Raw genomic sequence first — 27,292 nt, 5'->3', positions numbered from 1 at the left:
GTTTTTTTTTTTTTTTCTTTCAAGTATTTATATATGTCATCTCATTGCCTTCTTGCTTGCATGGTTTCTACTGAGTAATCAGAGTTCAGTCTTATTGTTTCCCATTTGTATGTGACTCTTAGTTTTTCTTAACCTGCTCTCAGGATTCTTTCCTTGTCTTTGGTTTTGGCATTTATCAGTTCATTCTATCAAACACTGAAGGAAATGTGTTAAAATTCCCCATGATAACTGTGGCTTTGTTCTTTTTTCCTTGTAGTTCTATAAACTTTTGATACATATGTACATTTGTATGTATGTGTACATATCTTTATTTAGATATAATTCACATAATATAAAATTCACCCATTTAAAATGTTGCTTTATATATATTTTGAAGCAGTGTTTATTAGATGCATACAAAGTGACCTTTATTTCTGATAATATGTTTTATCTTCAAGTTCTATGTTGTTATTAATATAGCTATACCTGTTTTCCCTTAGGAGCTCTGGTGGCACAGTGATTAAGAGCTACAGCTGCTAACCAAAAGATCAGCAGTTCAAATTCACCACCACTCCCTGGAAACCCTATGGGGCATTTCTACTCTGTTCTATAGGGTCACTATGAGTTGAAATTGGCTTGATGGCAATGAGTTTTTTTGCTTTGTTTTCTCTTGGTTGGTGTTTGCATGATGTATCATTATTAATCATTTAGCTTTCAAACTTTCTGTAACTTTGTGTTTTATATGTGTCTCTTATAAATAACATAGAGTTGGATTTTTGTTTGTCATTTAACTGGAGTGTTTAATGATATTACTAATTACTGCTTTTAACCAGCATCTTATATTGTACTTTTTGTTTGTCTGCCTGTTTTATGGTTCATTTTCTGTTCTCTCTTAACTACTTTTGAATAGTTTTATTTTTTAATCCTTCCATTTTTTTCCCCCATACTACCTTGAAAGCTATAGATTCTGGGTGTAATTTGCTTTTGTTTCTGTAGTGGTTACTCTAAGAATTACAACAAGCAAATTTAAAGAACCTAAAGTTATTCCATTGTTTTACCCTCCTCTTGAAACATAAGGACCTTAGACTCCTTTACCTTTTTACCCTTTTCCCAAATTGTTTGGTTCTGTGTGTGTTTTAATTCTATCTTTTTTACCCGAAAGGCATTATTATTGTTTTATAGAGTCAATATTTGTTTAAATTTACCTACATATTTGCCACTTTATTTGCTTTTAATTCCTTACCTTTTATCATCCATCTGAGATTCCTTTTGCCTAAGTAAATATTTTAGACCCACCTTTAGTGAGGACTTTCTGAGGGCAAACTCTTTTTATTTCTGTTTTTCTGAAAATATATATATTTTTGGTTATACTTCAGAAATATTTTTTCTGGGTATAACATTCTATAATGATGGTTATTTTCTTTCAGCACTGGCTCATTGTGAAAGCTGATATGTCAGTTCTTAGTCCGTTTGCTCATTTGAGGGTAATTTGTCTTTTTCTTGAGCAGTTTTTAATATTTTGCTTTACTTTTGATGTGATACAGTTAAAATATTATGTGTGTAAGTATAAGGATTTTTTAAAATGTTATCTGATTAGAATTTGTTTTTGAGGGGGAGATTTTTTAATATGTGCATTGGACTTTTCTGGAAGGTGTTTCTGGAAAATTCTTAGCCATATGTCCTAAAATATTGTTGCTACCCCATTATCTTTTTCTGAAACTCTAATTAAACATATATTTGATATTCTCATTCTATTTTCCATGTCTGTTAATCACTCTTCTCTCTTTCCCATCTTTGTGTCTTCATTATTGTGCTCTGTATATCTTCTTCTGACTATATCTGTCACTTTACAAATTATCTTTTCTTTTGCATGTAATTTACTGATAAATACATCCATTCTCTTTTTTCTTGTATTTTCCAGTTATTCCAGGTCGCATTTTATGTATTTTATAGCTTAATGTCTCCTGTACATATTTTTAAGTTCATATTTTATTTTTTAAACATGGTTGTTTTTATAATCTATGTCTGATAATCTGCTGTCTCATATCTTTGAAGGTCTTTATCTATTATCTGTTTATTTATGGTATGATTCTTGGTGCCTTCTTTCCTATGCTTGATTCCATGCTTGATTATTTTTGACTTTGTGCTGCTCATTGTCCTGAAAAACATTACTTGCATGAATAATTTGAAATCTAGGATGAAGGTTCTCCAACGACTTATATTTCCTTCTTCAAGTTGTCTGGGGGCACTACCCATTCAGTTCCCTCTTAATTCAAACATAAGGCTTTAATATTTTTGGACAGTCAGGCTGTGTGAATTTGCACTGCACGTCTACATGAAGGTAGGCTTATTTCTTTTCTTTTTTCTTTAATTGGAGTCTCCAAGGAGAATGCCAAAACCCAAAGCTGAACTCTGGTACAAAGGGCTTAGGCTTCCAGGTCGCAGGCAATGGGACTTGCTTTCGCTTGTTGGCACAAACCTTCTCCAACATCTTAAATCCCACATTTTTGTCAGGGCAATCCATTGTAAGTTTATTTTTTTCAGCCAAATTGTATTAGTTTTGTGCTTAGCTCCTTTAGGGGAAAAAAATCACTGAAACACGATATCAAGTGTTTATCTGATGAGAAGAATGTTTTCTTCCATGTATTTGTCAGCACAGAGATTTAGGCTTTTGCTTTTCCTTTTTCCTTGTATGTGGCTTTTCTTTTTATTTGGCAGAGGTAGGGAGGGGGACCCTTATTTTACGTAAACACAGAACTATTAAAAAAAAAAAACCTAAACCTACTTAATCCATCTGCCCTATGGAATGTGAAGGTTCTTGACAAAGGCAGTAAGTAGAAATAAAAGATGTATTTGAACTGCTTGTGTTTCACTCTCCAGATGCCCAACAAAACCGCAGCAAATCTTCTCCCCTGATCCCTTTCAAGGCATTTATTAATTATTCTGGTGAATGAGGCTCTGTTTGAGGAATCTGCCTCTGTGTCCTTGTGGAGTTTGGCCACCATCTGAAAAAGTAATTTGGCAGAAAGAGGGAATTTCGTGTTGCTGGCTTAAGGGCTCTCAGGCCCCTAATGTGCCATTGCTGAAGGTGTGTTAACAGAAGAGGTGGAAGTATTCAGCTTGATTCAGTCAAGTAACCTGCTACCAAGCAAAAGTCCAGGGGGCATCAAGTTCTAGGGTGGGTTGCCTGAAAAATAGAAGGATGAATAAGCCCGCTGGGAGGAAGAAAAATGTGTAGGCAGCAACTATAGTGGTTAAGAGTTGGGACATCTGCAGCCCCACAGCCTGGATGAAATCCTGGCACTAGTACTTTTTGTCCGTGATTATGGCCAAGTCACTTCACATCTTTGAGCCTCAGTTTCCTCATATATAAAATGAAGAAAATAATGGCACCTTCCATTTCGGGTAGTTGTGAGATCAGCGAGATAATATTTGTGAAGTATTTAGGGCAGTGCCTGGCATGGAGTAAGTGCTGAGAACATATTATCAAAACAAAACCTGTTGCTGTTGATTCTGACTCATGGTTACAGAGTGGAACTTCTTCATTGGATTTTCTTGGCCACAGTTCTTACAGAAGCAGATTGCTTGGCATTTATCTATGACCCACCTAGGGACCCTAAGAGCATATTAGTTAGCTATTATTATCTTTGATTTGGGGGGCAAAAACATTACTTCTTTTTCTACATCCAGGACAAACACAGGGGCACTTTCTGGGTGAATGTAGCCTGTGCTTTTTTTTTTTTTTTTTGTCACTTGACCTAATCTCAGCTAGTGGAGGGGAAAGGGCATTAGGCTTGGGATCCAAAGATCCACTTTCAAGTACTTTCTTCTCCACCAATTAGCTGAACAATTTAGGAAAAATTCCTTATCCTTTCTGAGCTTCAGTTTCCTAATCTGTCTAGCGGGGACACTCATCAGGACCTCAGTGGTGTATTGTGACTATCAAATTAGGTAACTAACTCATAACACATGTGCTATGTAGGATGGAAACCACTTTATGAATATACAGTGGCAGCAGTTATAGCGCCAATATGGATGTCATGTGGGCTATCAGTGTACTCATACTCTCTTATGACCAGAGTCCCAAGGACAGACTAGGAAGGGAAAAGTAAAAGGGGCCAGAATCATCCTAACCCCTAAACGCCTTTACTCCCTGGGCATGGGACAGAAGTATCACTCTCATAGATGCCGGGTAGATCTTTGCAGGGCTAGTCCCTGAAGGCAGGTTTATTTCTCATTCACCTTTATCCTGAGGGTAAGCCCTTTGGGGTCCGAAGAAAGATTTCCTTTTATTCTCATCTTTTCGGGATGGCTCTGGGCTGTGATTTCTAAGCCCTTCTCTTTGTGCAAACATTAAAACCAAAGGTCAAATTTGCCTCAATTGGCAAATATCTCCAAGGCAAAAGCCAATTCTGCATTCCATTTATCCTTGTTTTCTGTTTTCCTTCATTTTGGCCTGGTAATTCCATCACGTCTTGTCACTAATTTGATGCTTTCAAGGATTTTTTAAATATTTTTAATCCAGGACTTTAAATTTTTTTTTTTTTCCAGTGGGAGGGTTAATGTGAATAGCCTAGCATACCTTTGAGAGAAACAGAATTTGCATTCCACAATGTTTCACCTAGGCCTAAAAAGACTACCTTCCCCAGTTTGCCCAGGGCTCTCCCAGTTTTAGCCCTGAAAGTCCTGCATTCTGGGATATCCTGTAATTCCAGGAAAACTGAGATGATTGGTCATACAACCAGGGCCCCCAAGCAACACTGGTACCTGAATAAAGTACTTTTAAACCCAAGTTATCTACATCATGTTTTCCCCTTACTTAAAAAGTTTCTCTTTTTAAAGAGAATATATGTACATATGCGTGGGTGTGTTTAATAAAAAAGGGTGCTTGTATTACTCTGTCGCTATAACACATAGCCATTATTTTCTACTTATACCCTCAATAACTGGCAAGATAAGCACTCTTGTAGATAAACTTATGGCTTCTTGATAAAATCAGGCGTAGACAGATTCTTGTCTTGGTTTAAATCATAAATAGATAAGTTTGTTAACTCAGCTGATTCCATCATCGTTGTTAGGTGCAGATGAGTAGGTTCCGACTCATAGCAACCCTCTGTACCATGGAACGAAACACAGCCCTGTCCTCCACCATCCTCACAATAATTGTTATACTTGAGCCCATTGTTGCAGCGACTGTGTCAATCCATCTCATTGAGGGTCTTCCTCTTTTTCGCTTACCCTCTACTTTACGAAGCATGACGTCCTTCTCCAGGGACTGGTCCCTCCTGATAACATGTCTCAAGTTTGTGAGACTAAGTCTCACCATCCTTGCTTCTAGGGAGCATTCTGGCTGTACTTCTTCTAAGACAGATTGATTTGCTCTTCTGGCAGTCCATGGTATATTCGATATTCTTCACTTACACCATAATTCAAAGGCGTCAACCCTTCTTCAGTCTTCCTTATTCACTGTCTGATTTTCACGTGCATATGACGTGGTTGAAAATACCATGGACTGGGTCAGGCACACATTAGTCCTCAAAGTGACGTCTTTGCTTTTTAACACTTTAAAGAGGACTTTTGCAGCAGATTTGCCCAAAGCAATGCGTTGTTTGACTTCTTGACCGCTGCTTCCATGGGTGTTGATTGTGAATCCAAATAAAATGAAATCCTTTACAACTTTGATATTTTCTCTGTTTGTCATGATGTTGCTTAGTGGTCCAGCTGTGAGGTTTTTTGTTTTCTTTAGTATTGAGCTGCAATCCATACTGAAGGCTTCTGTCTTTGATTTTCATTAGGAAGTGCTTCAAGTCCTCTTCACTTTCAGCAAGCAATGTTGTGTGATCTGCATATCACAAGTTGTTAATGAGTCTTCCTCCAAGCCTGATGCCACATTCTTCTTCATAGAGTCTAGCTTGTCAGATTATTTGTTTAGCATACAGATTGAATAAGTATGGTAAAAGGGTACAACCCTGACTTTACAATACACAGTGTTTACTTGTTCAGTTCTAACGACTGTCTCTTGATCTATGTTCAGGTTCCTCATGAGCACAATTAAGTGTTCTGGAATTCCCATTCTTCTCAATGTTATCTATTATTTGTTATGATCCACACAGTCGAATGCCTTTGTATAGTTAAAAAAACACAGATAAATGTCTTTCTGGTATTCTCTGCTTTAAACCAGGATCTATTTGACATCAGCAATGGTATCTCTCATTCCACATCCTCTTGTCAATCTGGCTTGACTTTCTGGCAGTTGTCTGTGAATGCACTGCTTTAATGACTTTTGAGTTACCTTCAGCAAAATTTTATTTGTGTGTGATATTAATGATATTGTTCAATAATTTCCACATTCTATTGGATCACTTTCTTTAGAATGGGTACAAATACGGATCTCTTCCTGTGGGTTGGCCAGGTAGCCGTCTTCCAAATGTCTTTGCATAGTGCTTCCAGCATTGTATCATTAGTTGGAACATCTCAATTGGTATTCCATCAATTCCTGGAGCCTTGTTTTTTTTGCTGATGCCTTCAGTAAAACTTGGACCTCTTTCTTCCATCAGTTCTTGATTATATGCTACCTCCTGAAATGGTTGAACATTGACCAATTCTTTCTGGTAGTGATTCTTTGTATTCCTTCCATCTTCTTTTAATGCTTCCTGTGTCATTTAGTATTTTCCCTGTAGAATCCTTCACTATCACAACTTGACGCTTGAATTTTTTCTTCAGTTCTTTCAGTTTGAGAAATGCCATGTGTGTTCTTCCCTTTTGGTTTTCTAACTCCAGGTCTTTGCACATTTCATTATAATACTTTGTCTTCTCAAGCTGCCCTTTGAAATCTGTTCAGCTCTTTTACTTCATCATTTCTTCCTTTAGCTTTAGCTAGTCTACATTTAAGAGCAAGTTTCAGAGCTTCTTCTGACATCCATTTTGGTCTTTCCCTTCTTTCTTGTCTTTTTAATGGCCTCTTGTTTTCTTCATGTATGATGTTCTTTTTTATTATTATTATTAACTTTTATTGAGCTTCAAGTGAACATTTACAAATCAAGTCAAACTGTCACATATAAGTTTATATACATCTTACTCCGTACTCCCACTTGCTCTCCCCCTAATGAGTCAGCCCTTCCAGTCTCTCCTTTCGTGACAATTTTGCCAGCTTCCAACTCTCTCTATCCTTCCATTCCCCCTCCAGACAGGAGATGCCAACACAGTCTCAAGTGTCCACCTGATACAAATAGCTCACTCTTCATCGGCATCTCTCTCCTACCCGCTGTCCAGTCCCTTTCATGTCTGATGAGCTGTCTTCGGGAATGGTTCCTGTCCTGGGCCAACAGAAGGTTTGGGGACCATGACCACCGGAATTCCTCTAGTCTCAGTCAGACCATTAAGTTTGGTCTTTTTGTGAGAATTTGGGGTCTGCATCCCACTGATCTCCTGCTCCCTCAGGGGTTCTCTGTTGTGCTCCCTGTCAGGGTAGTCATCGGTTGTGGCCGGGCACCAACTGGTTCTTCTGGTCTCAGGATGATGTAGGTCTCTGGTTCATGTGGCCCTTTCTGTCTCTTGGGCTCTTAGTTATCGTGTGACTTTGGTGTTTTTCATTCTCCTTTGATGCAGGTGGGTTGAGACCAGTTGATGCATCTTAGATGGCCGCTTGTTAGCATTTAAGACCCCAGACGCCACATTTCAAAGTGAGATGCAGAATGTTTTCATAATAGAATTATTTTGCCAATTGACTTAGAAGTCCCCTTAAACCATGGTCCCCAAACCCCTGCCCTTGCTCCGCTGACCTTTGAAGCATTCAGTTTATCCTGGAAACTTCTTTGCTTTTGGTCCAGTCCAGTTGAGCTGACCTTCCATGTATTGAGTATTGTCCTTCCCTTCACCTAAAGCAGTTCTTATCTACTAACTAATCAGTAAAAAACCCTCTCCCACCCTCCTTCCCTCCCCTCCTCGTAACCACAAAAGTATGTGTTCTTCTCAGTTTATACTATTTCTCAAGATCTTATAATAGTGGTCTTATACAATATTTGTCCTTTTGCCTCTGACTAATTTCGCTCAGCATAATGCCTTCCAGGTTCCTCCATGTTATGAAATGTTTCAGAGATTCGTCACTGTTCTTTATCGATGCATAGTATTCCATTGTGTGAATATACCACAATTTATTTACCCATTCTTCCGTTGATGGACACCTTGGTTGCTTCCAACTTTTTGCTATTGTAAACAGAGCTGCAATAAACATGGGTGTGCATATGTCTGTCTGTGTGAAGGCTCTTATTTCTCTAGGGTATATTCCGAGGAGTGGGATTTCTGGGTTGTATGATAGTTCTATTTCTAACTGTTTAAGATAACGCCAGATAGATTTCCAAAGTGGTTATACCATTTTACATTCCCGCCAGCGGTATATAAGAGTTCCAATCTCTCCGCAGCCTCTCCAACATTTATTCTTTTGTGTTTTTTGGATTAATGCCAGCCTTGTTGGAGTGAGATGGAATCTCATCGTAGTTTTAATTTGCATTTCTCTAATGGCTAATGATTGAGAGCATTTTCTCATGTATCTGTTAGCTGCCTGAATATCTTCTTTAGTGAAGTGCGTGTTCATATCCTTTGCCCACTTCTTGATTGGGTTGTTTGTCTTTTTGTGGTTGAATTTTGACAGAATCATATAGATTTTAGAGATCAGGCACTGGTCGGAGATGTCATAGCTGAAAATTCTTTCCCAGTCCGTAGGTGGTCTTTTTACTCTTTTGGTGAAGTCTTTAGATGAGCATAGGTGTTTGATTTTTAGGAGCTCCCAGTTATCTGGTTTCTCTTCGTCATTTTTGGTAATGTTTTATATTCTGTTTGTGCCTTGTATTAGGGCTCCTAACGTTGTCCCTATTTTTTCTTCCATGATCTTTATCGTTTTAGTGTTTATGTTTAGGTCTTTGATCCACTTGGAGTTAGTTTTTGTGCATGGTGTGAGGTATGGGTCCCGTTTCATTTTTTTGCAAATGGATATCCAGTTATGCCAGCACCATTTGTTAAAAAGACTATCTTTTCCCCAATGAACTGACACTGGGCCTTTGTCAAATATCAGCTGCTCATATGTGGATGGATTTATATATGGGTTAGCAATTCTGTTCCATTGGTCTATACGTCTGTTTTTGTACCAGTACCAGGCTGTTTTGACTACTGTGCCTGTATAATAGGTTCTGAAATCAGGTAGAGTGAGGCCTCCCACTTTCTTCTTCTTTTTCAATAATGCTTTGCTTTTTTTGCTTATCCGGGGCTTCTTTCCCTTCCATATGAAGTTGGTCGTTTGTTTCTCCATCACATTAAAAAATGACATTGGAATTTGGATCGGAAGTGCATTGTATGTATAGATGGCTTTTGGTAGAATAGACATTTTTACTATGTTAAGTCTTCCTATCCATGTATGATGTTCTTGATGGCATTCCACAACTCATCTGGTCTTCTGTCATTAGTATTAAATGTGTTAAATCTATTATTTAGAGGGTCTTTAAATTTGGATGGGATATATTCAAGGTCATACTTTGGCACTTGTGGACTTGTTTTAATTTTCTTCAGTTTTGACTTGAACTTGCATGTGAGTGATTGATAGTCTGTTCCATGGTCAACCTCTGACCTTGTTCGGACTTATGATATTGAGCTTTTCCATTGTCTGTTTCCACATATGTAGTCTATTTGGTTTCTGTGTATTCCATCTGATGAGGCTCATGTTTATAGTCACTGTTTATGTTGCTGAAAAAAGATATTTGCCATGAAGAAGTCATTGGTCTTGCAAAATTCTGTCATGCAATCTCTGGTATTGTTTCTATCACCAAGGCCGTATTTTCCAACTACCAATCCTTTGTTTCCAACTTTTGGATTCCATTTGCCAATGATTATCAATGCATCTTGATTGCATGTTTAATCAATTTCAGACTGCAGAAGTTGGTAAAAATCTTCAGTTTCTTCATCTTTGGCATTGGCAGTTGGTGAGTAAGTTTGAATAATAGTAGTATCAGTTGGTCTTCCTTATACCAAAAACCCATTGCCATTGTGTCAATTCTGACAGGACAGAGTAGAACTGCACCACAGGGTTTCCAAGGAGCACCTGATGGATTCGAACTGCCGACCTTTTGGTTAGCAGCCATAGCACTTAACCACTACGCCATCAGGGTTTCTAGTCTTCCTTATAGGCATATGGATATTATCCTATCACTGACAGCTGAGTACTTCTGGATAGATCCTGAACTGTTCTTTTCATGATGATCATGATGCCATTCCTCTTCAATCTGTCGTTTTCATGATAGTAGACCTTATGATCGTCCAATTCAGAATGGCTAATATCAGTACATTTCAGCTCACTAATGCCTAGGATATCGATTTTTATGTGTTCTATTTCATTTTTTTTATTTCATTTTTGACTGCTTCCAATTTTCCTAGAGTCATACTTCGTACATTTCACATTCTAATTATTAATGGATGTTTATAGCTGTTTCTTCCAATTTTGAGTTGTGCCACATGTCTATCATCTTGCTGTACTGTGGTGGCTTGTGTGCTGCTGTAATACTGGAAACTTTGCCACTGGTATTTTAAATACCACCAGAGTCAACCTTGATAGGCAGGTTTCAGTGGAGCTTCCAGACTAAGACAGACTAGGAAGAAGGGTTTGGCAGTCTACTTATGGAAAAATTAGCCAGTGAAAACCTTATGAATAGTTGATTCCATAAGCACCTCAATTTATTAAGCATTTTTAATGTTCAATGGATTGTTTATATTCCATGATTTTTTCACACCAATGTGTTTCCATCATTTCTATTTTGCAAACGCTTTCACATTCAGTATCCTATCCCATGTATTTACCCTCACTACAACCCAATTTCTACTGTTATAGAAAAGATTAGGTCGCTCAGTAAAGAGCAGAAACATTATGCAAATTTAATATTTGATTCCTAACTTAGAATTCATTTACGTTTCATGAGGACATGTATGAGTTTTCTATTGTTGCATAATGAATTATTAAAAACTTAGCGGCTTAAAATAACCCACATTTACTATCTCACAGCTTCCAATAGTCAGGAGTCTGGGGATGGCTTAGCTGCATCCTCTTAATCTAGGTGTCAGCCAGGTTGCATTCTCATCTGGAGCTTGGGTTCCTCTTCCAAGCTCATTCAGGTTGTTGGCAGAGTTTAGTTGCTTGCAGCTGTAGTGCTGAGGCCCTTGGCTGTAGAGGCTACCCTTCTCCACAGGGAGTTCACAATATGGCCGTTGGTTTTCTCAAGGCTAGCAGGAAAGTGTGTCTCTTCAGGAAGGGCCCAGACCTGCTTTTAATAGATTCTGCCTGACGAAGTTGGGCCTACCCTGGCTAATCTCTCTTTTGATTAATCAACTGATTAGGGACCCCAGTTACATCTGCGTATCCCTTCTCCTTGGACACGTAACATAACACAATCATGGTACTGATATTCCAATACCTTTGCCATAATCTATTGGTTAGACGAAGATCACAGGTTTCACCCCCACTCAAGGGGAGAAGATTACAAAATGGTATAATTCATTGGGATATGTTTTACACAGGAGGTAAATATAGAAAATGTTGATCACCTAGAATAAAAGAAAACTGAAACATTCACTACCTGTGATGTTGTCGATGTTGCAGATTAGCAACCTGAAGGAAAATATGGTGTATCAGTTCCAAGTGGCGGCCATGAACATCACTGGATTAGGAGAATTCTCAGCAGCAAGCACATCCTTCAAATGTGAGGAGTGGACCATTGCTGTTCCAGGTAAACCATAGAAACCGTGTCTCAACACCGGGGTGTGGGCCTTCTTTCAATGGAACCTACAACTTGAAACTAAATGAAGGTGTTATAAAGATAACTTTCATGAGAAAAGAATTCTCTTGGATTCTCATGTTAACCTAAAATCGTTTTACAGTAATATTAGATAATACCAAAGGAAAAAACCAAACCAGTTGCCATCGAATTGATTCCGACTCATAGTGACCCTATAGGACAGAATAGAACTGCCCCATAGGGTTTCTGAGGAGCGCCTGGTGGATTCAAACTGTGGACCTTTTGGTTAGCAGCCACAGATCTTAACCACTACGCTACCAGGGTTTCCATAGTAGATAATAGATACCAATATAAAACTGAGTATAAATTTCTTATGTGTGTATTCCAAATAAATCCTGAAGCCCACATAGCTTGGCCTCTGCAAGGAGTGAGATTGAAACAAGCACACAACATGAGCATTAAATGATAATCTAAAGGAAATTCCAATCTTTACTTGTGCTTCTTAAAGGCCATTAAATTAAAGAGCATCCGATTCACATCCCATAGTGAAATTTCTCAAAACCTCCTCTGACATTCACCAGTTCTCCTGCATTCTCCAGCTGCTCTAGAGCCTTGCGTTTACCAACTCAGTCTCCCTTTCAGCCCTAGTCTTGTGATTTCTCTTCCTTGTTATTTCTCCCCTCCTCCCTGTCCCATAGCTATTCATTATGTAACACAGATCAATTTAACATCCCTGCTTAAGGCTGGTGGTGTAGTGGTTAAGTGCTATGGCTGCTAACCAAAGGGACAGCAGGTCGAATCCGCCAGGCGCTCCTTGGAAACTCTGTGGGGCAGTTCTACTCTGTCCTATAGGGTCGCTGTGAGTCAGAATCAACTCGACGGCACTGGATGGGCTTAAGGCTTAAGCCCAGGCCCCTCTCCACTTACCTATCTAGTTCATTCTCTCTCTACACATTTTCCCAATTCTGCATCACAAGAAAGATCCTGGAACCTGACTGGCAGATACTCTCCTTTGGAGGTAATCATAACAGGTGGTTGGGTGGGCAGAGAGGGTGAATGGGAACACGACAGAGACTCTTGCCTATAACACTGAGCAAATTAAAAACTGAATATAAACAAATTTACTAAACCATTATGATTCAAACTGGCAACATTACTGTATTTGAAGGATGATTCTATTTTGCTTCCAGTGTTACTGAAACAAGTATTTCGAGTGCCACGAGAGGGCTGAATTCTCCCACCTGGATTGGTATTCCACATATTTAACATTGATATGGCACCAGCATGGGCTGCATCAGAACAAGAGGCCATACTAGGGCATACTGGGTCTCAGTCTACCCACTTCTTCTATTTGAAACCCTAGTGCTGTAAGAACCACCCCTTTGCTTTCACTTAGTGAGCACCCATCTGCATTATTTCTGTGCCAAGTATAAATAAAAAGAATACAAGAGAAGCTCAGTTACTCACCCAACTTCAACAAATAACCAGCAGGCAAACACACCACTTCTCCTTGCACCTCCTGGATGCCAGTTAATATATCTTAAGTTCTTTCTGCCACCTCAACAAGAGCAAATCTAGCTTCAAATTCTTTAATTCCTGAGTAAAGCTAAAATTTGACTGTCTATAGAAACTAAAATTCTGAGCATGCCTGTGGAAAATGCTTTGATAGAAAACATTGTATTTGGCAAAAAAGGTTGCAGAGTGACAGTGAGTTAATTCAAAGGAGAAATGACTGAGACAGTCCTCCACCCTACTGACCCTCATCTCTCAGATCCATCCTGGACTTCCTGAAGAGTGTTGGGCAAGCACTTATAGAAGAGTACTATGGGTGTCTGTTGGCATCACTCCAGTTTATAGGTGAAGAAACGGAGACTTGGGTTAAAAGATACACTGAAGGTCACACAGGTAGTAAGTGGCAGAGTTAGGATTGGTAGGTAGGTCTTCTGATTCCTAGACTAGAAGTGCTAGGAAGCCGCAGATCATAGCTCCTCCTCTATAAAGTAGGGGTGGCAATACACTTTGGATTCCTTACTGGGTTCTGAGGATGACACAAGAATGGTGGTCACAAAAGCTTTTTACAAAACAGAGCATGCTATGTAAGTGTAAGGTATTGATAATTATTTAAACCAATTTCCACAGAAGACACTGTGGAAACTCAAGGATGACTCATACCTTTCATTCAAGATTGAGAAAATTCTCTTGTACAAACTAAGGACACATGTCCTAGAATTTTCACCAAGGGCGTAGCTACACAATCTTTTGTTAAAGAGATTAAGCCTGTGACTGATGGATCTAACCAACCACCATAGCAGAAAACCCATCAGCTTAGACTGAAAAGGACAGAGAAATTCTATTGGCGGGAAACAGGCCAAAGGAGCTACATCTGTTGTCCTCCAAGAAAAGCAGCTCAGAGATGAGCAGAATTGTTGGAAGGAGCAAAAGAATCAGTACCTTCATGGATCCCAAAGGTGGGGCTACAGCCTCATAAATTCAAGGAGTCATATCTTTGCCAACTTGGTTCCGAAGTGTAGGGCTGCTGTTAAGGTGTGCCAGGGGGATGGGGCTGCTACCCAAAGGAGAGGGAGTGGGGCTGCCATGCCCAAGGGGCAAAAGAACGGGGCCTGCAGGGCTGGGGTGGCAGGGTGAGATTACCACTCAGATGGACTAGGAGAATGGGGCTTCCCAAAGCAGAGGGAGCAGAGTTGTAGTCTCACTGGGCTTGGAAGGTAGAGCTGAAGCCCAGGATGGAGGGTGTGACCAACACCCAGAGTCTGGAGGGTGGGGCCATTGCCCCAGTGGTCTCAGAGAACAGGAGATTATTTTCAAGCCTTGAGAGCTAAAGTAATTTTTTCTGATGGGTTTTGGACTTGCTTGGTGCCTATTATCCCTTCTTTTCCTCTAATTTCTCCCATTTGTGATGGAAATGTCTACCTTGTACCTGTTTTACCATTGTTTTTTGGAAACAGATAACTCATCTTCTAGATTTCACATGTTCACAGATGAAGAATTTTGTCCTAGGATGGAATACCTCTAAAGTCTCACCCATATTTGATTTAGATGATGCAGAAGATGGGATTTTGGACTTGGAGTTGGTTTAAGACTTTTAGGATGATATAATGGGGTGAATGTGTTTTGCATGTGGCAAGGATGTGAATTTGGGGGACCAAAAGGTGGGATGTTATGTATTGAATTATGTCTCCCCAAAATATGTGTTGTAAATCCCAATATTTTGCCAAGTAAAGGGCCAAATAAACATTGAACTATCTATTGCAAAACACAAAGAATAGCATGATAGAGGCTGTGTTTATAGTTGGCCTTCAGGCCAGTGTGAGTCACTTTAGGGGATTATGATTGGTTTGTTAGAAATCAGTTGTTATCTAAAAAGAAAGAAAGGAAAATAAGTAAATATATCACCTGCACTGCAGCTGGTGGTCATGCAAAGATAAGGTAATTAGTTAGTGTTTAGAACTCTCCCAAGAGATCAAAGAGTACACGCACAGGGTGCAAATTCTGGCCTTCTACCAATAAATAAAGATGACCGAAGAATTGGTTGAATGTAGCATGGATTGCCAGAAGAACGAAAAAATCTGCATGGAAAAAGTACAGCCAGAATGCTCCTTAGAGGCAAGGATGGCAAGAGTTGGTCTCACATACTTTGAACATATTTTCAGGAGTGACCAGTCCCTGAAGAAGGAAATCATGCTTGGTAAAGTAGTAGAGGGTCAGTGAAAAAGAGGACGACCTTTAATGAGATGGATTGACACAGTGGCTGCAACAATGGGCTCAAGCATAGCGATGATTGTGAGAATGGCTGAGAACTAGGCAGTGTTTCATACAAGAGAAGATAGGGTCTGTGAGTCGGAACCTACTCAATGGCACCTAACAACATGATGAGGCTCAATAAGTTACTTGGCTTCTCTTCATCGTTTCGGAGATGAATGAGATAAATGAATGTAAAATACCTGACAGTGTTTAGCACAGATTCAAGCCCCACAGGTTTGAGTCTATTTATTTTGGCAAAGGTTCTTTGTAAGTCATAAACTGTCATTCGTTTTTACCAGTATATGGGATATATGCTTTCGGGGAAAGATTTCCTTCCAACTGGGAGCTGTTTTGTATTATATTCCTTTTTTCTTTGAGAGAAGTGTTACTATCTATAGTCACATGCCATCAAATGGAGTTGTTTTCTTCATACTAATTGAGATTTGGAAGGATTTTCAGATCATTTTCCAAAAATAACCTAAAACTGAATCTGCAACTAAATTAAACAGTTCTGATAAAGAATTTTAATCCAGGCACGTTTGCGGGCTTGAGAACAGCCTGAAGGAAAGTTTTATTATAGACACTGAGAGGCACCTTGCACTGGACTTCACCACCCATTAAAGGGGTGGAATGGATTGATGGAGAGCAGTTGTTGGAAGACGATGTGAGAAAGACCACAAAAATACATATTTCCATGAGAATGCTAGAGTAAAAGGCGAAAGAACACGAGCATCAGATTCAGCTTTAATGCCTTAGGTGTGGTTCTAAATTGACATATATTTGATTTTTCACATCTACAATATGTTTCAATTCATTGCTTTCACTCTCTCAGGACCTCCACACGATCTCAAGTACAGTGAAGTCAGGAAAACCTCCCTGGTTCTCCACTGGAAGCCTCCAGTCTACTCTGGACGGACCCCGGTGACTGGTTACTTTGTGGACTTGAAGGAGGCCAATGCCAGAGATGACAAGTGGCGAGGACTCAACAAGGCGGCTATTAAGAACAACTACCTGAGGGTAATAGGATGCTGGTAGTTTTAGAAACCGTCTTTACAGAGGAGAACTGCTCTATTAAAAATGTTAATGTTAAAGTTAGCAAGATAAAGCAAAACAGCTCTGCACTGGTCTGTTTCATATATTGAGTTCTTGGTAAAATTCTGTTTGGTGGTTAGGCTTGAGGGTACTTTCTGCTGCTTTTTAAACAGTTTGGTGTATTTAACCTGAATACCTCACTTTGAAAAACATCTGTCAGTTTCCTTCTCTCTCTTCTTTCCCTTGTTGCCCTATCTTGTCCAACTTGCATTTTTGTTATTCAGTCTTAAAACATTACGGCTTTCCATTCCTGCCTGTAATTTTTTTTTACTCAAGGGTGCTATTTTTACAGAGTTCACACCAGTTGGCCTTTAACTGCTGATTCTTTGGTGCTATGCTCTTTCTCTTTACTCACTCCATCAAGCTTGTGCTAATGTGAGCTCTCAGAGATTAGTGGAGTGGACTTGTTCAACTCTTGACCTTATCCTCACCCTTATTCATGTCACTGCCCTCCAAATTCTTCTAGAGTTTTCTAACTGAACTAATTCCTAACTCTATCTACCAAAAACTGTTCTGCTATAACCACTGAGTCCCTAACTTGTACCAAATGGAAATCTTGAAAAAATGATTTCCCTTATTGTTAACAGTGATATGTGGAGGCCCTGAGTTCACAGCAGGGCCTTAGAACTATGGAAAATATGATCCTATTTCTTATGATTTGAATGAAGTGTGACTTCACCACAGTCATGCAGAAAGCTGCACACTGGATGGAACTGTTGGCATAATTGGCCACTTCCCATTCAGTGAGCCATGAAGATACTCAGAGTATTATTCCTAGTCTAACAGATCTCTTCCATCCACTTACCACCATGGACTGAAGTCCACGCCATCAGTCTGTTGCTCTCTGGGGTGAAGGCATTTACAGTCCCTGTAAAGAAAATGTAGATTTCTCCTCCAGTAGGGGGTACCCATAAGTCATTATACCTAATAGGCCATTAACTCAATTTGGCGTATGCCAATCAGCTCTCCAGCCCCTTCCAAAGCCCTGAGGAAATAGAAAAGGTCACATTTCATGAGAAAGAGAAAAGGTCCAGAAAGCCTGGAGCATAGGATGCTGTTTGGTTGTTGGGATAAATCAGAAGACCTCTAGATTCAAAGTAACCCCCAAAGGGCAGCATAAAATAAAGGTCAGAAACATCCTGACGGTGGCGGTATGTGTATACAGCTGGGATGAGGGTTTCCAAATCCTCAGTCTGCCCCAGAGCAGGATCTCAAGAGCCTGAGGCAGAACTGGGCTTAGATCAAGCAAAACAAGGGTGGGGTGCCAAGCCAAGGAGACCCACAGCCCAGAAAAATGGGCAGAGCCCTTGGACAGACAGACAGTTCACATGGAAAAAATATCAGAGTTTAAACATATCAAAGAACAGTTAATGTCACTCAGCAAAAAGAAGAAGCAGGGCAAATTTAAGAGCAAGAAAGTGACACTGAGATTATGCCCAACAAACCTAGAGACGAACTTCCTACAAGGTCTAGAGATTCCATTGATTTATGATCTTATATTTTATCAACAGCTTATAAAATGGAAATAGGATTATTGATTTTTCTCATTATAAAACTAACACACACACATTAAGAAAAATCCAAACAATAAAGATATAAAGAAGATAAATATCCTGTAATCTCCATACCCATTTTGGTATATATGCATTGGTCCAGATGTTTTATATTCAGAAGCTTTTCAAGCCTATACTGGAGACTTACATAATCATTAACATATTTTTAAAGTATAGCCTGATAAACTTAAGTTGGACAGGAGAGACAGTTCCACCAGTGGGAGAATTTAGTGTTGTTGTAGCCAGAGCATAGGGGGCCGACTTGTTTCTGCCAGAAGCAGCCACATTCATTTCAGCACAGTGGTGTCATCAGGGGCTATGGGATGTGGACCACACTGGATGACACCGTCAGAGGGAGTGACACCAAAATGATTGTAAAATTTTTGTGCCGTGTTTCAACGGAAATTTATTATCTTTTATAAAAAAATCACTATAGTTAGTTAGAACAACAAAACATTTTTCGTAAGCCCAGCTTTACATGTATCAATATACCTACAAGGTTAAAACTCTATGCTAATTTACTTTTTGAACCTTCTAATGCGCTCTGGTCAGAGCTGTCATTATTACCCAATTACGGTGACTCTTTGAATCACGTGGTTTTTTCTGCACATTCCATAAGCATGCACTGTTGTTTTCATTATTTTGTTGTTTTTATAGTCACTGATTTTGTCAAATTTTCTGGTGTTTTAGCTACAATATTGTGGTAATTAATATTTGTGAACCTATATCAGTAACTTTTTTGAGAATGAAGTAGTAATTAAAGGGAAAGGAGGAGTGATATATGGGAATTACAATTTACGAATTACATTAATACAAAAAAAATTACTAAGGATTCTGTATGATCTGGTACGGGAGTAGGCACGTGGGAGGGTGAGACCTGAGTTATGGCACTGGGTGACATCAACCATAGTGACGCCACTGTTTTAACACCAATTGTCTGGGTGTTTCTAAAAGCTAAAGCTGTGTTACTTTCAACCAAAAGAATTTAACCAAGCTTTCTCATTTTTTTTAAATTGGTAATCACAACCTGGGGGCGACAAAGTGTAAGAAGGGAGTGAGTTATTGAAGGGGGCAGGGGACATAGATGGAAAAGGCAAGAAAACAGTTCCTGTGGAAATTATAGGGAAGGAAAAAGAGTCCAAGAAAAAGGGAAGTCGATGTGCATAAATTATGTATTTCTGATGCTGTTGGAGTCAGTGGTCATTGTCCCTGTGTTGATGAAGGAGTGGCCCTGTCACAGCAGCAGCTAGACACTGGAATGTGGATATACTTCCTTGTCCGTGTTGCGCAATCTGACTCAAATGTGTGCTTAGCCTCACATTACCTAAGAGTCAGGTGCAGATGTGTCAGGCACCTGGAGATCAGGCTGTTTTTATCACAACAAGGAAAATCCACAGTTTCCTGGCTGTATGTCTAAACACAGAGTTTAAGTACATCAAACTGTGCATGTAGCCTGTGCCTAAATATAAGCTAGCTTACAGATTAAAATCTATCTCAAATTGGCTCCAGTGAAAGCTATCATTACACGGATAGTGACATTCTGTTGTTGTAAACACAATACTATTAAGTAATTAGATTAAAAAATCAAATAATCTAATACATAGGTCCTTTAAATACATGGTCACAAACACTTCACTTAATTGAATAAATGTGTTCTAGCATTGTTTGATTTAAACAATTTTGGGTAAATAAGTTCTATCGAGCTCTGTCACAATATTATGGGAAAAGTGTGCCCTCTGTATGTAATAAATTCCTTTTTAAAAATATAGTATAGCTTTTCAAAGCCACATTTTAAAAATAAAAATTCATTTTTGATAATATATTAATGGTATTTAAAACAATAATAAGACTGTGTTGAACTCAAAGTCACAAAAAAATTGTGAAGTGGGTCCATCACAGAAATAGAAATATTTTTTGACAATTCTTTATAACCATAGTTCAGTGGCACACATGTAGTGGATCCTCAGCCAACATCTCCTTGAGTATTAAAAACTTGGGGATTTAGAATTTAGAATGTTGTTGTTATTATTAGTTGCGATCAAGTCTGCCCTGGCTCATGGTAACCCCATGTGTTTTAGAGTAGAACTGCTTTACAGGGTCTTCTAAATTTTGATTATGCATAAGTTACTTACATTCATAATTATATTGTTTCTCTATTTTGTAAGAAATAGCTATATTAAATTTACAGGGACAATTTTTGTTTTTGTTCTAGTGCTTTAACATGCTTCTAAACAAATAGAAAATGTCAATGGTCTATGTTTTTAATTCCCCCCACTTGCCAAGAATTTTGTCTGAAATTATTCATAGGATGTCTCAAAAGCATCAGTTAAAAGAAAAAAAAAAAGGCAGCGTTTATGCTATCATGAGTACTTTGGGTGTTGTATTTTTGGATAACTCATTTAAACCAGTCTTTGGATTCTGATGTTGGTGGCCATTACACAATCTAAAAAAGAGTTGAAGGGATCTTACACCTCCTCACCAACTGCTTACAACTGGTCCAGAGAGGAAAATCCTAAAGCTTAGGTCATGTCCTGGGCTTTTTCTCCTGAATAACTAAAGCAATGTTACAGAGGAAGAACATTTCTGTTTAAAAGGGCACAACACATCCACTGCTCCTCTACCTGCTTCTTCCAGGTGCAAGGCCTCCAGGAGGGTGTCAGCTACGTCTTCCGTGTCCGAGCCATGAACCAGGCGGGTGTCGGGAAGCCGTCTGACCTTGCCGGTCCTGTGGTGGCAGAAACACGTCCAGGTGTGCTTTTATTTTCCATTAAAATTAACCTCATCTGGGTACAATAACCAAAATAGCATCCAACCTAACTTCAGTGCCTTTCCTAATTTTTAAGACCATCAGTGAATGCTGTCTGAATCACTGATAAATATGACCTTAGAATATGACAGCCATTTGCTGTTCTTCATAGGTGCCTCAGGACAGGAGTGAGCCAGGTTTGAAAAACACCTAGGGGTCTTCTGGTCTATATCTAAAAACAGGAATGTTCTTGGTCAAATTCCACTTCCTGGACCAACCGTTTCATGCATACCTTCCTGGGACATTATTCCTGTAAAGCACTGGCCATTAAGTCACACAAGAATGTCTTTCCAGTCGTAGGGGAGGTTGATACAATACAGGCACAATCCTTAAACAAATGTAGGAGCTAGGTAATCACAGCTATTAAGTGTAACCAGGGGTTGGCAAACTTTTTCTGTGAAGGGCCAGATAGTATTTTTTTTTATAGCCATGTAATCTCTGTCACCACTACTCAGTCCTGTCCCTGTAGCATAAAAGCAGCCATACCCAATATATAAACTAATAAAATGGCTGTGTTCCAATAAAACTTTATTATATACACGAAAATTTGAATTTTACGTAATCTTCACATGTCTCGAAATGTTAACCTTCATTTGATTTTTTTTTTTCAACTGTTAAAAAATGGAAAAACCATTCTTAGCTTGTAGATCATACAGATACAGGCAACGTCCCAGATCTGGCCCACGGGCCGTAGTTTGCTGACCCTGGGTTAAACTAACGGCTGACATCACTGAATGGCTGCCCGCACTTCCCAGTTTTAGAGATGCTATGATTGGACTAGGGAAGACAGTCTTTCCCTTTATTATGAGAACAAAATTTACAGTGTTCACATCCCAAGTGGTTTCAGGTTATTACATAGTAATGATTTCTTTTATCATTTTCAATCTCTATCATTCTTCAAAGGTATCCTATATTTTAGTTTATTAAAATTACATAAAAGAAAGCACTGAAAAGGAGAGAGGATATAAAAAATATATATCCACCAGTTATTTTAGGTTTATATTCACTCTAGTCCAAGCACTTACACTTTAGTCTGTCCCCATTTTCAGACAGAAACAAAGAGCAGATCTATAATGTAATACTTATTTTTCTGATGAGAAAAGAACATACAATAGACAACTGTTTTTGCTCTGTTAACTTGAAAAGTGTATAAAAATGTATCCGTTAGGGAACATCTGCCCCTTTTCTTCTCTTTCTTCATAACCTGTTTTCAGTCACTTTTGTAACTACTTTCTAGACAGGGGTCCAACAAAAGTGACCTCCTTGTACAAAAGCATGGTGGGTGTCCAGAGGACGTGCCACACTACATGTAAGTATCCTTTGCAAAATTTCATGAGGAAACAGAAAAATGCTATGAATGCATATGCCAGGTTGAAGGTAACACAGGAAAACACCAGGACACACATTCCTACAGAAATCAGACTCTTCAGTTTACATCTGTGAGGAAATAAAAGGTACCAAATGGACATGAAAATGGACCCAAGTGCAGAATCTCCTTTTGTCAGAGTACCACTTGGATGCCTACAAAGGGAACTCTTCTTCTATTCACTGGTAGGCCAAAGTCATCTTGTAGGTTGTGGATCCCAAATCTGATTGGCTGAGGAAAAGTTAAACCAGACGGCCAGGCATGACATTCACAGGTCCATCACTACAGAAATTTTACCACCAGAAATGGATCTGCTAGTAGCTCCTGGGTGAGCATTTTGTTTCACTGATTTGGAATAAGGCACCACAAGCCATTTTTTTTTGACTACCCCATTCCCAGAATGTAACCAGAAGAAACAGCTGCAGACATCTGTGTGCTAAACAGCACCATACTAACTCTCTCAGAGCCATTGGCTCACAGCTTAGAAAGAATCCTTGGATGTACAAAATTAAATGCTTCCCCATGAAGGAACACCAAAACCCTAGAGTGACATTGGACTTGTTCCACTTGCTATGTTCCCATTCTTCCTTGCATGTATTTCCTGAGCACCTAGGACAGGACAGGCACTGTGTAGGCACTGGGAAAAGAGTGATGCCGTCCCTGAAGGCAGGGCTTACAGTTTAGCAGCAAAGCCAGAGTTTACAACACGGTATGATGGGACATAAGATGTTGTTGTTAGTTAGTTAGTTAGCTGTCTTTGAGTTGGCTCCAACTCATAGTGACCTTATGTATAACAGAATGAAATGTTTCCCGGTCCAGTGCCATCTTCATGATCGTTTCTGCATGTTGGTTATTGTGTCAATCCGCCTCATCGAGGGTTTCCCTTATTTTCGCTTACCCTCTCCTTTACCAAACATGAGATCCTTTTCTAGTGATTGGTCTTTCCTGATGACATGTCTAAAGTAAGCAAGCCAATCACCACCCTCGCGTCTAAGGAGCATGCTGGTTGCATTTCCTCTGAGGTGTATTCCAGTGTTCTTTGCCAGCACCACAGTCCAAATGCATCGGTTCTTTTTCTGTCTTCCTTTTTCACCGGCCAGCTTTTGCATGCATATGAGACTATTAAAAAGACTGTGGCTTGGGTCAGGAGCACCTTAGTCGTGAAAGTAACATGTTCATACACTACAAATGAGGTTTTATAAGTCCTTGTAAAAATTTGCATGTAACCTAAAATTGTCTAAATTTATTTTGTTAAATACCAATATATTTTCTTTTACCCAGGCATTTATTTTATGTTAGAATGAAGGGAAAAGCATTTTATCCAATTTCAAGACTTGGGATTTGAAACTTAGGTTGCTGTTTTAGAAGAACAACTTCTTTTGGAAAACATTAAATTTTCGGATAGAAAATAAAGCTTATCATGTAACAGCAAACCACAAATACAGCCAACAAGATATCTCAGGTGTACTTTGAATTCCCCTGAAAATTTAACCTAAGCCACCAGTGCTGGTAGAGTCTCTGGTCTCCCATTGAAGTCAAAGAATATGCAAGGATCTGTAGCCCAGTCACTGCTACAAAGTCTAACTGTGCCAGTAATGAGGATCCAGGTAATGGACTAAATGTGTCATACTTTTCCAAGAAATCTATTAGCTAGAAAAACCTGCAAAAAGCATAAGCTGAAAAATACTTAGTTTAGATTTGTTAGTACGTAAAAGGGCACTTCTGTTCTTGATATTTGATATTTTTAAAACAGTACCTGTGGTTGATCGCATCAGATCTGGGGCATAGGTGCAGGCAAAGTGAGCCAGATCAGACTTGAGACAAGAGAGAGACCTGCCAAGGTGACCTGGAGGTGACCTGGAGGGCAACAAAGAGCTGGTGGTACAGGCTGCAGGCATTCTTATCAGAGAAACAGAGCAGTGGTCAGGAGTCAGGTGATGGCAGGAGGACCCAGACACAAGACAGAGTCGCAAGCAAGCACTGGGTCATACCTGGGCTTGGTCACCAGGAGCAGGACTGCTAGAAGAATGCAGCAGGACCAGTAGAAATAAAGATTTGGGATTGAATTGACAACCTACTAACTAAGGACTCATTAAAATTCCAGTTTCAAAAAACTGATTGGTCCAGAACCTATTAGGGCTGGGAATGCAAATGTGTGTTCAGTGGTTGAGCAGTGGAGTCATGAAGGATACCAGAAGGACATTTACCTGTGTCTTATGGACTGTGCAAAGGCATTCAACTGTGTGGATCATAACAAATTATCAATAACATTGAGAAGAATGGGAATTCCAGAACATTTAATTCTGCTCATGAGGAACCTGTACATAGAGCAAGAGGCAGTCGTTTGAACAGAACAAGGGAATAATGCGTGGCTTAAAGTTAGGAAAGGTGTGGGTCAGGGTCGTATCCTTTCACCATACTTATTCAATCTGTATGCTAAACAAATAATTCAAGAAGCTGGACTATATGAAGAAGAACATGGCGTCAGGATTGGAGGAAGGCTCATTGACAACCTGCCTTATGCAGATGACAAAACCTTGTTTGCTGAAAGTGAAGAGAACTTGAAGCACTTACTAGTGAAGATCAAAAACTACAACCTTTAGTATGGATTACACTTCAACATTAAAGAAAACAAAAACCCTCCCACTGGCCCGATAAGCAACATCATGATAAACAGAGAAAATATTGAAGTTGTCAAGGACTTCATTTTAATTGTATCCACAATCAACACCCATGGATGCAGCAGTGAAGAAATCAAACGGCATATTGCATTGGGCAAATCTGCTGCAAAAGACCTCTTTAAAGCGTTAAAAAGCAAAGATGTTACCTTGACAACTAAGGTGCACCTGACCCAAGCCATTGTGTTTTCAGTCGCCTCATGTGCATGCAAAAGCTGGACAATGAATAAGGAAGACCGAAGAAGAATTGATGCCTTCGAGTTATGCTGTTGATGAAGAATATTGAATATTCCATGGACTGCCAAAAGAACAAACAAATCCGTCTTGGAAGAAGTACAGCCAGAATGCTCCCTAGAAGCAAGGGTGAAGAGACTTCCTCTGACACACTTTGAATATGTTATCAGGAGGGACCAGTCCCTGGAGAAGGATGTCACACTTGGTAAAGTACAGGGTCAGCAAAAAAGAGGAAGACCTTCAGTGAGATGGGTTGACACAGTGGCCACAACAATGGGCTCAAGCATAACAACGATTCTGAGAATGGTGGAGGACCGAGCAGTGTTTCATTCTGTTGTGCATAGGGTCACTATGAGTCTTAACCAACTCGATGGCACCTAACAACAATAACAAGAACAAAGATTGAGGCTGGAAACAAATTTATTTGTGTTTGATTGGTTGATGGATTGATTTTTAGCTCCATAGTAATTCTAGTGTGAAGCCAGGTTTGAGAACTGTGGATTTAGACTGTGAAGCTCCTTCAAAATAGGAACTATGTCTTTTTTCTTTGTTTTTCTAGGGCCTAGCATAGTACCTGGTACTGAGTAGGCATTTAATAAATGCTTATTAAATGAAAAAGTAATGAATGACTTCCATGTTTTAGCCAGTGAGTATGCATCTGCTCCGTACCCACAGCATGTAAACGTAACCCTGTTGTTGTTGTTAGCTGCCATCGAGTTGGCTGCGAATCAAGGATACCCCGTGAACAATGGAATGAAATGCTGGCCAGTCCTCCACCATCCCCATGATCGGTTGAAGATCAGACTCTTGTGATCCATAGGGTTTTCACTGGCTGATTTTTAGAAGTAGATTGCCAAACCTTTCTTCTTAGTCTTTCTTAGTCTGGAAGCTCCATTGAAACCTATTCAGCACCCTAGCAAGACAAAAGCCTCCACTGACAGTCAGGTCATGACCGTGCGTTGGCTAGGAATTGTAGTGTGCCTCACGTTATGGAGGGGAGCTGTAAGAGAAGCGTCTAGTGGAGGCAGCCCAGTATGGTGGGTCAGCAGCTATCATCATCTTCGGCAAAGGGCAGCTCAGCCTTACATGGGGCAGATTGTTTTAACTCCCTCCTATCTGCTTCTCTTCTGTCCCATAACACACACACACACATACACCACAGAGAAGGACAAATAAAGTTTATAAAAAGTGATACGTTAATGCCATTGTAAAAGACTTTAAATCACATGAGAAAGGATTCTCATACCAGATTATGAAATGTATGGGAATATGAACAGTTTAATGTGGTTTTTATTTCAGCTTTTTTTAAAAAAATCATTACAGTGACCCTGCTGGTATTTGACATACTGGTGGCAAGGCTTCCAGCATCACATCAACACACAAGTCACGACAGTACAACAAACTGACAGACACGTGGTGGCCTGGACACATAGCAGGCAGAAATTTCTACTGTGATTTTACAAAAGAAACTTCCACGATATTCAAATGAATGATTATTTTTTATAAACATTCTAGAAAAAACAAGACCAATGTATTAACTAGAAAGCAATGAACACATTTCTAACAGGCTCCAGGCTGGTATACCAAACAGTATCTGGTGGCGATTAACTGTATGTATTCCTTCCATCTTCTTTTAATGCTTCCTGCGTCATTTAATATTTTCCCTGTAGAATCTTCCAATATTGCAACTTGAGGCTTGAATTTTTACATGCAGTCACTACACCAAAAAGAATTGGTCAACGTTCAAACATTTCAGGAGGTATCATGTTATCAAGAACCAATGGACTGAAGGAAGAAGTCCAAGTTGTACTGAAGGTATTGGCAAAAAACAAGACTCCAGGAATTGATGGACTATCAATTGAGATATTTATAACAAACGAATGCAACACTGGAAGCACTCCCTTGTCTATGCCAAGACATTTGGAAGACAGCTACCTAGCCAACCAACTGGAAGAGATCCATATTTGTGCCTATTTCAAAGAAAGGATCCAATAGAATGTGGAAACTATTCAACAATATCATTAATATCACACAGAAGTAAAATTTTG

At 39.4% G+C, this 27,292-nt stretch overlaps 1 protein-coding gene across 5 annotated transcripts in view; it reads left to right on the top strand.

The window, feature by feature from the left end:
• MYOM1 (myomesin 1) overlaps window positions 1–27,292 on the top strand; it is a 180,653-nt gene that overhangs the window by 101,890 nt on the left and 51,471 nt on the right. For all 5 annotated transcript variants that reach the window (XM_049900248.1, XM_049900246.1, XM_049900245.1 and 2 more), the window contains 3 exons: window positions 11,618–11,744; window positions 16,348–16,532; window positions 20,795–20,909. In XM_049900248.1, the coding sequence (XP_049756205.1) occupies window positions 11,618–11,744; window positions 16,348–16,532; window positions 20,795–20,909 (427 nt within the window). The remainder of the gene's footprint in view (window positions 1–11,617; window positions 11,745–16,347; window positions 16,533–20,794; window positions 20,910–27,292) is intronic.

This window comes from Elephas maximus, chromosome 11 (genome assembly GCF_024166365.1).
Source record: "Elephas maximus indicus isolate mEleMax1 chromosome 11, mEleMax1 primary haplotype, whole genome shotgun sequence".
Lineage (NCBI taxonomy): Eukaryota > Metazoa > Chordata > Mammalia > Proboscidea > Elephantidae > Elephas > Elephas maximus.
The sequence above is the reverse complement of the archived record's forward strand: the minus strand, read 5'-3'. Positions and strand labels throughout refer to the sequence as shown.